This window comes from Bombus vosnesenskii, unplaced genomic scaffold (genome assembly GCF_011952255.1).
Source record: "Bombus vosnesenskii isolate JDL3184/JDL3185 unplaced genomic scaffold, Bvos_JDL3184-5_v1.1 scf7180000013266, whole genome shotgun sequence".
Classification (NCBI taxonomy): Eukaryota; Metazoa; Arthropoda; class Insecta; order Hymenoptera; family Apidae; genus Bombus; species Bombus vosnesenskii.
The window spans coordinates 6,673,499-6,688,099 of NW_022882926.1; the positions used below are offsets into that span (position 1 = coordinate 6,673,499).

General features: G+C 37.4%; 2 protein-coding genes across 3 annotated transcripts; one reads left to right on the top strand and one right to left on the bottom strand.

Annotated features, from left to right (window-relative positions):
• Positions 1–41: 41 nt before the first annotated feature.
• Positions 42–9,501, top strand: LOC117230228. Its single transcript, XM_033487409.1, has 5 exons — positions 42–270; positions 7,413–7,485; positions 7,606–7,767; positions 7,914–8,067; positions 8,296–9,501. The coding sequence occupies exons 2-5, from the start codon at positions 7,414–7,416 to the stop codon at positions 8,409–8,411; spliced, it is 504 nt and encodes a 167-aa protein (XP_033343300.1). The 5' UTR covers positions 42–270; position 7,413; the 3' UTR covers positions 8,412–9,501.
• LOC117230226 lies at positions 8,620–11,366 on the bottom strand. Of its 2 annotated transcripts, XM_033487407.1 has the most exons (6): positions 11,063–11,365; positions 10,769–10,867; positions 10,544–10,693; positions 10,169–10,464; positions 9,970–10,099; positions 8,620–9,887 (listed from the first exon to the last, which is right to left on the bottom strand). In XM_033487407.1, the coding sequence occupies exons 1-6, from the start codon at positions 11,157–11,159 to the stop codon at positions 9,640–9,642; spliced, it is 1,020 nt and encodes a 339-aa protein (XP_033343298.1). In that variant the 5' UTR covers positions 11,160–11,365; the 3' UTR covers positions 8,620–9,639. The 2 variants fall into 2 exon arrangements, with proteins under 2 accessions (XP_033343298.1, XP_033343296.1); XM_033487405.1 differs by having other exon boundaries at positions 10,544–10,867; positions 11,063–11,366.
• Positions 11,367–14,601: the final 3,235 nt, after the last annotated feature.

Consider the following 14,601-nt stretch of genomic DNA (forward strand, 5'->3'; position numbering starts at 1 on the left):
ATGTTGTGTTGGTTAGCCACCGGTGTAGATGTAGGTATATGCGTCGTAGGTGTACAACTTCGCGGTCTGCCGCGGCGGCGCGCGTACTGTTCTTGGCACAGTTTCTGACCATCTCCTATTGCGAGCGGACCGCGCTGGACCTAAGCGTAATTTCGTTGCGCCTCGCGGCACCCGACTTTCTTCCTCATTCGCCCCGACGTACCTTTCTTCCGGTCTTCCTTTCGGAACTCGCGCGTTCGATCCTCTCGAGAGAACAGCGATCTTTCAAAAGTGAGTAAATCGAACGAGCGTTTCGTTCTTTCTTTTCTTAATTTTTAAACGAGACAGTCGGTGAAAATTCGTTTGTCATCGGCGTTTTTTATAACGTCGAGATGGTTGCACGTTGACGACGTGTAAAAAGCAGGAAGAAGGGGAATTCAAATGTATAGAGAGGAAGAAGACACGTAACGAGAGACGAGCGAGAAGTGAAGGTGAAAAGTTTGGGTTGATTTCGATCTTTTTGGTGAACGGAAGTTGAAGTTCGAGGAGATGATTCCGGATAAAAGTGATCACGCACGAAGCTCTCTTTAGCGTCGTAGATTTGAGTTAGGTTCTTCTCGTTCTGTAAGTGAGTAATACGAGAAGATTTGTAAATGTGTGAAAGGGTTTGAAAGCGACAGTTGCGGGGGAAGAAAGTAGGAAGCTGAGGATCGTAGGTGGCGGAAAGTGACGTACCGAACGCGAGCAGTTTTTAGTCGATGTTTGATAACCTCGAGTGGTAATTAAAAGCGCTTGAAGCGGTGTAATACTTTTAACAAACGTAACTCGATCCTGAGCTACCGCCGCGTTATTTAAATCCTTGGAAAACAATTTATTATAATAATCGTTTCGTTACTTATTTCTCCTTTTTGCTCGATAATTTCTTTCCTTCTTAATATATTACTGAAAAGTTTATATTTCTTAACGAACAAGTTCTTTTCCCTTTGGCGTAAACAAATAAGTGAACAAATGACAACAGACGATTATAAAATCAAAAGAAATACAACGTTCAAGTTTCAAGGTTGCAACGTTTTACGATGCACACTCGATAATTTTTGCTATCGTCGTAGAAACGTGTTTTTAAATTTCGTAAAAATTATTTACAAAGGAGCAATTCGTTAGCTCGTAAAAGTTCCACCAAAAACTCGAACGAAGGACAGACAAGCTCGTACGATAAGCGAAAACTACCCATCACCGTGGTAATTGACGATAATCGCGGCGAATTGTATAATCGGCCAAGTGAGCGATTTCTTCAATTTGCTCGTACGATGAAAATGTATGGCGAATACGCGAGCTGCCGCGACAAAAATTGTTACGGGCCTGTGTTTAGCATAGACCGCGAAACATGTGCAAATAACGCACAAAATTCTTCTCGCCTTAGGAAAAGGCACGATTCTTCGTCGAGATAGCAAATCTCCACGGTAAACACACCCGGTAAACTTTCGAATTTTTTCATTTTCATATCACCTGTGTTTTCAACTGTAAGATACATTGTAATCTTGTGATTCACGATGTAATCGTGTGATTCACTGAAAACAGACGTTAAGACAGCGTTGAACAATTGAACGAGTTTCCTTTTCCTTTCGTAATGTACGAGCAGATCGCAAAGATTAACTTTCGAACGCATTGACAATTTCCAAAATATCCACAACATAGAAACGTCGCCCCAAAACGTATTAATATAGAAGCAAAGAGAAATCAGTGTTTTTTTCTTCTTTTTTTTTTTTTTTTAAATATCGTTGTAATCTCGTCTTGATCTAAGTTTCATCGTCAGCAAGCAAACGTTTTAATTCTACCGAACAAAACGAAAGGTCTGCAAAAGACAAGTAACGCTCGGATTACTGAAATCGAGACGAACATCCTGGATGCAGCATCGTCCGGTTCAAACGTATCTCTGTTCTCTCTATTCTCGGGAAAAGCTTGTTTTTATAAAACCATTTACCGTATTGTCGTACGAGTTCCTTCGCGTTATCGCCGTCCAGACAGACATAGTCTGTATAGTTTATCTACATCGGGTTATAGTCGCCACTGGCAGCTGCTGAGATCTCTGAAAATTTTCCTCATTATCGACCAACTCGTCTAATTATCGAAGAATAAGTTGCAAAAAATCACGTGAACTTTGATAACTGAAATAATCCAAACTACGCGAATGTCACGTCGTTGTTTTCGATACTCCCGCGTATTTAACATTCTTTCAAAACAGAAACGTTTCATAACGCGATTCGCTCGCGGCCTCCTTTTCTGTCGTGTTTTATATTCCTCGTTTATCCAATTTGTATTTTCTTTTTCTTTTCGTTAATTCGAGAGTATATTAAACTGTATGCTTTCCAATAATATAATATTAAATAATATTAACGTTAGCGCTATCAATTTATAGTAATGTTTCGATAAATACATGTTGCATACGTCTTATACTGTAGTTACTGCTAAATAACTATAATTGAAATGGTGTAATGAAAATAAATATGTATGTATAATTACGTTTTCCATCTCGATAAAAGCATTTCAACGATGCAGAACAAAATATTCAAAATCCATTCAGTGGATTTGACGAATCTACTGCCGATATTATTTTATTAAATCCTATGTTAACGATACTGACGCTCGATTTTATCGATGTACGTAGTTCGTCACTCGACGAGTCAATCGATAGCGAAGAATAAGCTTAAAACAATAGCGTAGCGCCTCGAGCCTCGCTACACTTACAACCCTTCTATCCATCTGCATTTCTATTTTCTTATCTACTCTGATCGTCCGAGACTATCAACGAAAATAAAGACCAAAGCAAAGGAAGAAAAAGGAACTCGGTTGTGAGTCAGAGAAGCTTGAAGAAATAAACATATTGGTGAAACACGAGGGAAAAAATAGAGTGGCTTAACGGAGGTCTGAAACAAACGGAGGAGTGATTCGCGAATGGACCACGAAAATCGTAGTCAAGAAGCAGGACGATGGTGGCGGCGGCGAGAGAAAAGTAAAAGGAGGCCAATAGTAGCGTTCGCGACTGTGAACCATGAAAACACGTATGCGAAGTGCGCAGCAACTTGTCCAACTATACAGACGTGCATTATGAATATGCGAATAGTACAAGATCTTCGTCAACTATTTTGTGAAGCTCTTAACCTGTTGATCGACGAAGACCGAGCCAACTTGTCGTACGAATTGCCAATTTCTCAAAAGAATGAATTTCGTTACTTAGGAATCGGGTCGTTGACATTTCTCCTGTGGCCTTTATTCGCATTTATTACCACTAAAAATGACGTAACTGAAATCGATGTGTTTTTTATCGATCGCGTTCATTCTTGATCGAAGGATCCGGTTAAGCATCGAAAGATTCGGTTCGATCGAAATCGAGTAACGAAGAATTTAGTAACGACGCGTGAGAAGGAAACGTTTCTGTTCTTCTCGTGACTAAAGAAATTAGAACGCAACATCGAGCATGAAAGGCGATCATTTTTCTTGCTTCCTTGGCGAACGCGGAAGACGATTGCGAAGGTATCGACACGCGACACACGATATCGGTATTCCGCGAACGACGTTGCACCTGACTTGGAGGCCGCGGTGGATGCTGTACACATAAAGCACCTTTGATAAACATCTGAATGTTAAATTCTAACGACGACATTCAAATGCGAATCGCCGTCGTTACGTCCATTGTGTAACGTTCCAATGCGTAAACGCCTACATAATAAACTTTTTATCGTTGTATTTCTATGTATCGCGATTTTTCTATCGCGAAGAAGCCGCGAATAAGAAGCTGGCGCGATATCGATCCTCTGATATCCGTTTCACGGAGGGACAGCGCCCTGATCGAAGAAAAGGAAGCTCCGCTAAGTAACTGGTGCGCCCTTTCCACGCTTTCGATTAATGTATCTGGGTCAAGAATAATTGAGTAGGCGCCGCGTAAACACGCGTATCAAGTGGTTTTCTATTTCTTTTCGGTCGATTAGCACGCGTGCTCTGCCTAAATTTAACGGGGACCCCACTCGTTCCACACCACCGCAATTTTGTCTTCTGTTCGTTCAACGTGATCGGCATTAGGTACGCTTTGGTAGATAACTGAAGACAATTTCTTCTATATGACACTCTTTTATACTTTCGAAATTACGAAGTTAATCGAGGTAACCTCTGAGAACGGCTGAATTGCGAAAAGCGATTCCAAGAATTTGCTTAATATTGTTCTCGTTGTTATCTCTATTTATAAACTGTATCTTTTTCACCTACGACCCCCTTTCGTGTCTCCGATTTATAAAGTAAACTTCCGTAACGTGTCCATTGTTTTAATACACTTTCTGTATTTTGGCAAAATTTCTGACGCCACTCTTACACGCTTCGAATTCAGAGCAACGCGGTGTCGCCGCTTGACTCAGCAAACCTCGACTTAACACGGCGATCATTAAAACATTCTTTCTTAATTAAATATCAAAGACACCGGATACCGGTGAGCCACATTTCCTAAATCGTACTTGAAAGGAAACGTTGTAACCCGCCTTCGTATCCACGAGCGAACGCCTTCTCGTTGAAAACAGCCTCTCGAGGCCGAGCATGATCTCTCTCGCTCGATGATGCAACCGTGTTTTTTTGCAAGGAATACGACGGACAGACCGACAAAGTCACTCAATGCAAGCGTCAGAATTCGCGATTTAATCTTCCGTAATCGTTTCCTTCTGCATTTCCTTCGCCAAACGGACTTGTAATGGCACGAATGTAATTAAAAGCGATAAACGAGGTCGAGGTATCGCGTCGCGATGAGGTAACAAGTAATGAGCATAATGGCGATTTTACCACAGTTTTGCTTTTTTCACAGAATGCTCGGTTCACCTCACGCGACCTTATTTCGTGTGTCATCGCTGTTTATAGACTGTGCGCATAGTTGCGTGCAAATGTTATTATTCCGCTAACGAATTTACGCGTTGGCGTTTCTTCCAATCGTTCTCTCTTTTTATTCTTTACGATCTACGAACGAGATAAAACGGAAAATTACGACACGTTTCGATCGAATCTTTATCGGTGATTTGCACTTTTAGCTTGGCTAGAGAATTAAGAAAACAGCTTCTTCGTCGAAAGTTTCGTCCAAGCTACGTCGGATAACGCATAATCGCCGTTTTAATCGTTCAACTTATTCGAACAAACTTATCCAACGATAGAATAAACGTAACGAGTCAATTCGATGCTGCTGTCAACGCGTGACCGCAGTCACGTTACACGTGGAGGTGTTAAAATTTCATTTGAAATTTGTCACTTCTTTATACCATAGTAAAATGTACAATTGCTAAGTTAAAACAAATAGAATGAAACGAATTGAAAGAAACGTGAAATTATGTTATTACGCGTTATAAAAGGCCTAAGACTTTGAACAGCACGCCAAGTTCCATTCAGGTCGAGGTCTTCTTTAATCGGGTCTTCGCGTACTAACGTTATGAAATTAGCAAAAAATGGAATCGATCGAAATAGCGCCTGAAAGACTCGTATAATTCATTTATTTATCTATTCTGCTGATAACGTTCCTTCTATCGAGCCGTCCTTATAGCTATTTTCCAGATCGAATTAACTCGTCCATCTCGTTCTCTGTTCCATTGTTCCTGGGACGCGTCCTAGGAATCGTCGATGAAGGAATCGATCGCAGAGACGGCCAGGTCGTGTTCCGTGTCGTTTAATGGTCGAATAAATCACGGATTCGTGCGTTCTGAAACCGAGACAGAAGCGGAGCGAGCGAGGAATCGAACGGTGGCCAATGTCAACCGACTGGTTCTTCATAGACGACGCGTTTCCTTTTTGCACGAGGTGAACCAGAGGAAATACGGGAACAAGGGATCGAGAAGCGTTTCCTTATGGGGCCCGACAGACCTCGACGATGCTTCGTGTTCGCCATGACCGCCACGGCCGCTCGTATGACTCGTATCGACCGATCTCACGGCGATCTCCTTTTCCTGTCTCCCCGACTTCTTTTCTTGCTCTTTTAAACGATACCGAGCGTCGTTTGTTAATTACGATTCATCAGTGTCGCATCTTCTTAGTTAAAAAACAAACGTAACGATAAACCGGGTGGTTCTGTCGATGCTAATACGAATTTAACGAACGAAATTTTCCCAATATTTTCCACACTGACGGTTGATCTTTTCCTCTCAGAGAAAAAATTAATTTCATTTCCAAGGAAACGTTAATCGGGCTAAAGAAATACGAAAGAACAGAATTCAAAGATATTGGTAATTTATTTGATCGGGGTAGTTCTGAAGAAGCTTCCTATGGTCTGGCGGCCGGATACGACAGCCTGGTGGAATAACAAACGCGAAAAGAAAGGTCAGCACCGGATAGGCCGAAGAGACGAACCGGCGAACAAGCGAAAATAGATCTGGCCACCTATGCCAATGACCCATATTCCCTCTATTCTCGGCGTGCCACGAATTAAACTTCGTCGTTTTAATGCCACATGTTAGAGATCGTGACCATCGTCGTTGGTGTTTTTCGTTTTCCTCTCATTTCTGTCGTTCTCCTTCCATTAAGTTCCGCCGCATAATCCTCTTGCTCACTTCGCTTCTCTCTCACGTTGGCATCTCTTCGGTAAAGTGCGGAATAAAGAAAAAGCATCAAAGCTGAATTGTATCGAACGCCAGATACACTCGAAACAAGAATCAGCTACGACTCTACGTTTATTTATAATTCGCGATACATTTCGTACAACGATTCGCGTACGCTATACATCGGCGTTTTGATAAAAATCGTCGTCCCGCGTTTTGACAATGCGACCAACTATCGAGTGTGCCCATTCACACGGGCGCAATATTTAGAAATTTCTACGTGACGCTCAGACTGAAATAAAAATGACTAAGGTGAAGTATAATACGGCGTCAAGTTCGACGTAATATCACGGATGTTAATGCGTTGGTCACGCCACGTGGATATGCAAACGTTATAATCGATGCCGAACGGCGCGACTGTTCGCAGAATGGAAAATGAAACGTTCTGTGACATTTAATTCGATAAAAGCAGCTTGTTGGAGGAACTTGAATCCTTGAGTCGTGATCCTCCAAATTTGTTACGTGACTCGATGCCGCGTGACTCAACGGCGGTTGATTGGAGAAAAACTTCGAAATTCCCACCTTTTACCGTTCAAATCCATAATTTTTCTTCCGTTCCACGACTTTCGAATAAAATCTCTTAATATTCAGCTACGCGAAAAAAAAGCACCGAGACAACAAGAACGAGAAATTGGTTCATCAATCGGCTTTAAAAATACGCGAGCACCAGTCAGATTCTAATTCTACTCGTGATCTAAATTCTATCAGAGTGGTTGCTCGACATTTGCGGCAAACAACAAATCGATAGAATAATAATTAAGAACGCTCTGTGTCCTTTTGCTTTGCAAATATAGTTTAAATTGTTCTGTTCCTTTTCAGAATGCAACTCACGTCGTGTTGCGGATGTTACTCGCTAAAAGCGGGAACATTGTTCACCGGAATATTGGGCATCGTAAGTACTTATCGGAACGAAATACCTAAAATTAGTAATTTCGTAATTCTATTTTGTAATTTTAATTGAACGAAAAAATCGTTTCTATAGGGTTAAATTATTCGTTTCGTTGCTTGTTAGATTCTATCGATCATCTCGTTGATTATGATCTTTACTCTGAACGTCGAATGGAAGACGATACTGATCGACGTGCTGGACCAGAGCATCGTTAAAATCATCTTCGCGATAAACTTGTGCATGACAATTTTGATCTCGATGCTGCTCATAGTTGGCGCTATCAAGGTAAAATCGTTTCTCCATCGATTCTACAAAAATCGTAAATCGTATTCAATTTTTCTGATGTCATTCGCTCGATGCTGTTTCGTCCGATATAATTAATTGTATAAATCGAAAGCGAAGGGAAAAGTGAGAGAATTGTTTTTTTATAGAAAAACACGTTTATGATGCTACCATGGGTAATTCTGGGCTTGATGTTAGCAGTCGGTTTGTTAGTGAGTGTCCTATACACATCCATAATGTTCTTCGTGAATCACGCGGCAATAAATGGAATTCTATGGCTCGTCATTGGCCTTATAGCTGTCGGTGAGTAGCTAATGAATTATAAATACCTTTGCATTCTACAATCTTGACATTTATAATTCTTTTCAATTTTCTTTGGCATATTCAACAGTTACGAGGATATTTACGAAATGTTAAAAAACTCGTTATGTTAACGCCTCGAGCATTCTTTAAAAAACGTTGTACTGACAACTTTTAAATTCCAGCTGCCCATTTATTTGAAATTGTAATGAATATTTAATATTTTTTCAGTAATCTATGCCTACTTGTGGTTGGTAGTGTACAGTTACTTCCAGTATTTGAGATACGATAAATTGAACAGCAGAATGGGGCCGTACGGAAGGCCGTACAATTATCGGCGACCTTGAAGCGAATCGGTGATTTTACGAAAAAAAAAAAAGAAAAAAGCAGCGAGAAGTCTCCTTTTCGCGAAAAAATTGTACCGTCCTTTCTTTCAGACGAGAAATTGATTTCGATCGCAAGAAAGAACGGTCTAATTGCTTCGGAAGGAGTTACTTAAAGTTCAATTAGCGTAATCGCACCAAAGCACGAGGCACCGCCTTTTTGTCGATAGAGAATTTATCGAGAACCACGCAATCGTGTTTATAAACCAAAACTAATCGTCGACAGTAGATTAGGACATATTTATGACACCGGGATGTTCCCTCGAACGATAATAATCTTCTGCGTAGGAAATTGGAAGTTCTCAAGATGGTTCGCTGTATTTACGGGCTATATGCTTTACCTATATTGTTCGTCTCTTTATTTTTCTTTCCTTTAAATAAAAGCAAAAAAGCAATAAAAAGGGAGATTTGCTTAGGAAGTACTCCGAGATTTTACTTTTTATAAAATAAAATTATTTTTACGTAAAATATTAAAATTCTCGGTGCATCGTATATTTATAATGGCACGTGATAGTATTTTGATACTTACCACAGAAAATTATATCACGTGTGTTATATGAAAGTTTTTGAAGTTTCGTCGGAACTTCGGTGTTTTAAAATCTAATAAAAAATTCGCTTCAATGACCTATATAGCCCATGAAAAATCGACTAATACGATCGAATATATCGGATATTGAAGAGAAAAGCGGACGTCGTTCGAGGGTGCAAGCTCCCGGGTTTCGAGAGAAATCGCGAGGGAGAGACACGTTTTCTGCTAGGAAACCGACACTGCCGGCTTGCCAGAACGCGATATCAAAAAGGCGAGACTGATGCCCGCCGTGGACGAGAATAGATTCCATTTTCAAGGATGAAGAAAATGTTAAGCATATGCAAAAATATACGTGTTACCACACCGCGAGAACCAGTCTCTCCTACGCAAGGTTAACGACTGACTATTTATTTCCTCTGCTCCCACTTTTACTCTATTCTACTCGTCTTTCCATCGTATGTAGAGATTCTATCATTTGTAACTATTGTTACGGACTATGAGAAATAAATTATTTTTTGTTTGTAACTTGTTCTTCCTCTTCCTTGTCTCGTTATCTTCCTTTCCGTCGTTTCCAGATTCTTCTCTGGTTCGTTACGCCTTTATCGATGCGCCGTATCCGCGTACGTGTTATGCAGGCGATCATTCGTCGGGCGGTTCGAGCGTTTACCAGCGAGCGTTTTCCAGATTCTCGCGAATAAATAAAGAAAGCGTGGCAGCGGCTAAACCAGTAGCGTGGCTATCGCAACCAAAGTCCGTTTGCTTAGAGGTTCTTCGCGACACGCGTATCTCGTTATTGGCAAATTTATATCCAAACGAACTGAAACAACCGCTGGGACGAGACCAACGCAGTACTAATCGTTCATAGTGCTTGCCAGTGAATTCCAGGAATCCTTCCATGCCGCATAGAACAACTTCCAAAATAAAGGAGGACGCGTTACTAAAAGAGTAGGACTAGACGAGAAAACAAATTTATATATATGTATTCCGTTTTACCTTGTTCCATCGTTAAATCTGGCGTTTGATAAGGAAATCCAGCTGTTTCGATATCGATCAGATCCTCGAGGATCGCGGAACAGTAAGATAGTATTAATTCCGAAGATGGAAGGCCTCGATCGCATTTCAACTAAAAAGAAACGAAATTCGATTAAAGATGAAAGACACATGAAAGAAAAGATATGGTAATGACACTGACTATCTTAGCAATTTGAACAATCAACAATCTATGTGTAAGAGGGTATCCTCTGCTAGATTCTCGATTTGCCAATATCTCCGCGCACAAATCAGGAATTCTATTGCTGGAATTCAATTTGTTCCGAACAATTTCGGCGAGACATCGATCGCTTTCTTCCTCCTTGGGCGGTCCTTGCATTATCAGTTCTCGTATGTCCCGATAATTTAATTTAAAATTGGTCTTCCCCTTTTTTAGAGCGCCACGGCGCCATGATATTTTTTTCAGCCACAAAATTGGATAATTTATGCTTTCGTGCACTACAATTAAAAGACTTCAATTTTGTACATAATAAAAAAGGTTTTCACGGTATCTTCTTTTTTAATGTGATATTCTTACATAACTGGACGTCCTCGTTCTCTGGAATGACTTTATCTAACAAATCTCGTCGAGTAGAATCGCATAATCTTAAAATCGTCAGAAGTATGTTTCGATGTTTCTCCACAAGATGTCGCGCATTTTCATGCAAAAAGATAGCAGCCGCGTTAGCTGTACGAAAGAATAACGGAGGTATTTTGTTTAAGGTTTCAGTACTCGTTAAACTCGTAGATTTCAAATCTTTACCTTCGACGATCGTTAGAGATAACGTAACATCGGCATTCATTTGACGAGGCCTTTGGCGAATGTAATTGACTATCTTAGACAGAACGTCCAATTTTTCTCCTGCAATAACTGCCACTTTAATTCTCTATAACCAGATATATCTCTACTTATGAAGAAAAAGATTACAATTGATTACAATTTCTAATTTCTACAGAAGATACAGAAACTACTAACTATCACAAATAGATTCTTTGATAACGATACAATAATATTGATAAAAAAAAAGATAGTCTTAGATCTTTCGTCTAGTCTCACCAAAATCTTTAGAAGGAAAGTTTCCATAGCTGCAAAACGGGACGCCGCAGAAAAACAGAACCGCCCAAATACTAGCGAACCTTCCAAGTGTTTCCATGTAGCTTACAATACTGAAGAAGCTGTATCTCGATTTTCCCAGGATTTTATAGCGGCAGTCCCACCATGCACCCTATACGTCCACGCGACTTTACAGAAATTAAGATTAAACCAGTCCTCTTCATCACGTTCAGCGGAAATCCGGCCACTTTTCTTCATAAAGATCGAAGCGTCGAATCTCGAAAGACGAACTTCTGAATGAAATCGACTTCGAGAACGACTCGTGGGTGTTTAATTGATATTCGATAGAATGGAAGGAAATAAGAACGAATAGTGGATTGTAGATCTTGTTTGGTACAAAGAAGAAGTTACTTATTTTGTTGGTAAAGATATTATAATATAAGGTAGCGATTTGCTACATCTTCACGTTTTGTGTGAGAATTCAGAAGCAGTCAGGGCGGAAGCTCCGAACACTTCCCTGCCTTCTTCTTGGTCTGTAATTCAAGTAATAATATATTTCCATTATTGTTCCGTTTGCAAAAGCATTAAAATTAATGATGGTAACTTACGACTTGATATTGTATTTGACAAATTCTACCATCCGGATCATCTTGTATTAATTTAATCTGAATTTTGATACAAACAACAGAACTGAGAAACTGATGATAAGAATTGTTATGTAAAAATAGGGAAGAGATACGGAAAATAAATAGGATAATATTTTACTAAAGTAGCATAACCTGTACCTAGAAGTTCTTTTCCTTTGAGAAAGGGTTTCGACTCTTGAACTACTGCTGGAAGAGTTGCAATTCTTCTCAGAACATATACAATATTATCATATACCATCATTTCTAATCTACTAAAGGAATAAAAGAACAGTTTGAAACAATAAAAATAAAAATTTGTAGTTAGCGATAAAAACTTGTCAATAATACAACCGTAAAATTTACAGTTAAAAATTTTAATTCATTCAAGTTCATAAATTTAAAGCTTGTAAGAAATCCTTCGTATTTATTTATACGCCTTAACAGTCATTTCCTGACAAAGAAATAAAAAAAATGGTTTAGAAAAATAATCGCTGATCTATTTATTTGTTTAGCTGTGTTCAGTACAATTGCTTATATCCAGTAAAAATTCTACAAATACAGTGAATGTTTGCAGATCATTCACAATATGAATTTTAACCAAAAAATTGCATGATGTAACGTAATACAATATGCATATTCACAGAGGATTTATTTATAAGTATTTATTATAAATAAATAAATACTTAATCAGTTGCTAATCCTCATTCTTTATCGTGAAAATATATACATTAACACGTAAAAAAAAAACTATATATATCGAGAGAGAATTAAAATCATGTTAATGCATATATTCACCAGCCTTTTACAATCATTTAAATTTTCCGAATAAACTACTAACATATTTTCAAATATTTCTTACAATGATTTCTTAGAGATTAAAATCTCTGAGAGAATTAAAATCACGTTAATGCATATATTCACCAGCCTTTTACAATTATTTAAATTTTCCGAATAAACTACTAACATATTTTCAAATATTTCTTACAATGATTTCTTAGAGATTAAAATCTCTGAGAGAATTAAAATCACGTTAATGCATATATTCACCAGCCTTTTACAATTATTTAAATTTTCCGAATAAACTACTAACATATTTTCAAATATTTCTTACAATTCAGTAATTAATAGCAAAAATATACATATATTTTCCCAATAATTTATACAGATGGTCTTAATAATTATATATATAATAGCTAAAATCCTAAAGAATTTGATTATTTACTATACTATCTGAAGCTATTTTATCACATTTACCTTAATCATACTTTAATGAAGAATATTCATTTAAACGTCAATCTCAGACATATCACTTAATAAAAAACATGTAACAAAATTAAAAGTTACGAGTCTTAACAATATAAACAGACGAATATATAATAATTATGTGTAAAACACATTGTAATAAACAAGTATGCATTAAAAATTATGTGATAATATAGATCTTATAACAGTAATTATTAATTTAAATATATAATTTACATTCCAATGAATGATTGTGTAAAACCTATATATTACTCTCTTTACAATATGATACATAAATACTTGAAAATATTAGTATCAGTAAAAAATTTCCTTAGCCTATACAATTCCAACGCAGTGTCATTCTATACTAATCTGAAACTACAACAGAAATAAATAAAAATATCAACGATATATACCCTTTTATCCTTGAATCTCTTGAAAAATACTTCTCTTATTACTTCCTATGAGCATTTAAAACTTTGTTTAACAATATAATCTAGAAGTGATCTATAAATAACTTAAATCCTTAATCACAAATGATTATGTAGTTCAGGATTAATATCAAATTCAAGTGCTAATTGAAGTCTGTAATCTATTGCAATCAATATAATAATTATAAGCATCGGTAAACGATATCTTGACTGCCAAGTAAATCTCAGCATGAACATTATGGCACCATGAAGTATTCCACCAGTTCCAAAAAAAGTCTCTGATACCATTGTTTCTGTAATAGTAGGGATCATACAAAAACCAATATTTTTTGTTATCAATGTTCCTTTCCAATTATTTGTTGCGAATGAAGTTAAAAATTATAATCTTAAAATGCTGTTTCCATATTCCAATCCAACCTGTACAAAATCATATACGATTAAAATTATTTCGAATTTTAATATCTATGTAATTACTAAATAAGATTTATTAAAAACAAATTAACAATTGTCACAAAAAATGTATTTTAAAATATTACCTCTTACGAAGGAAGTTAACCTCCAAAACAGGATAATGATTTACGTTACAGTAATAATTAACAACCTTAGTTTAATTTCTAGCAAATTATATGGAATTTACTATTTTCGAAAATTTTCTCCAGGAATTATTTACGTTTCGTAGAGGTTAAAAACTTGTGATACACTAGTGTTCAACGGGCAACACATTTAAAACTTTCATTGATTATTGATATACTTGTTGAAACTTTGTACTTCATTTATCTGCATTCTTTAAAAGATAAAATAACACACTAGTTGCACAATTTTTGCAAAAATACAGGTTTGGCAGATATGTATTTATAGCGTGAATTACGATTCATTTACAATATCGATACGCAATCGATAATCCAAAACGACTCTTCAACTTTGAAATTTTTAAATATAAGGCGGGAAGTTTTGTTTGAAATATTTTCTACACGAACAGTTAATACCTTTTTTCATATTCTATCATTATTGTATACTAACAAGAAAGGATTGAATTTATGTCTCCCATGTTCCTTGTTTAAATTATACTTAAGAAGTCTTTAGCGATTGGTTAAAATAATGATTATATTGATGACTTGATTATGGAAATAATAGATTATATTGGAGACATACATAGTTGTTATAGATTACATTTCGAAAGTGAAGGTTAATAAAATTTAAATTCATTTGAATAAGCGCCGAATGTTCACCCTGCCCTCTGTAG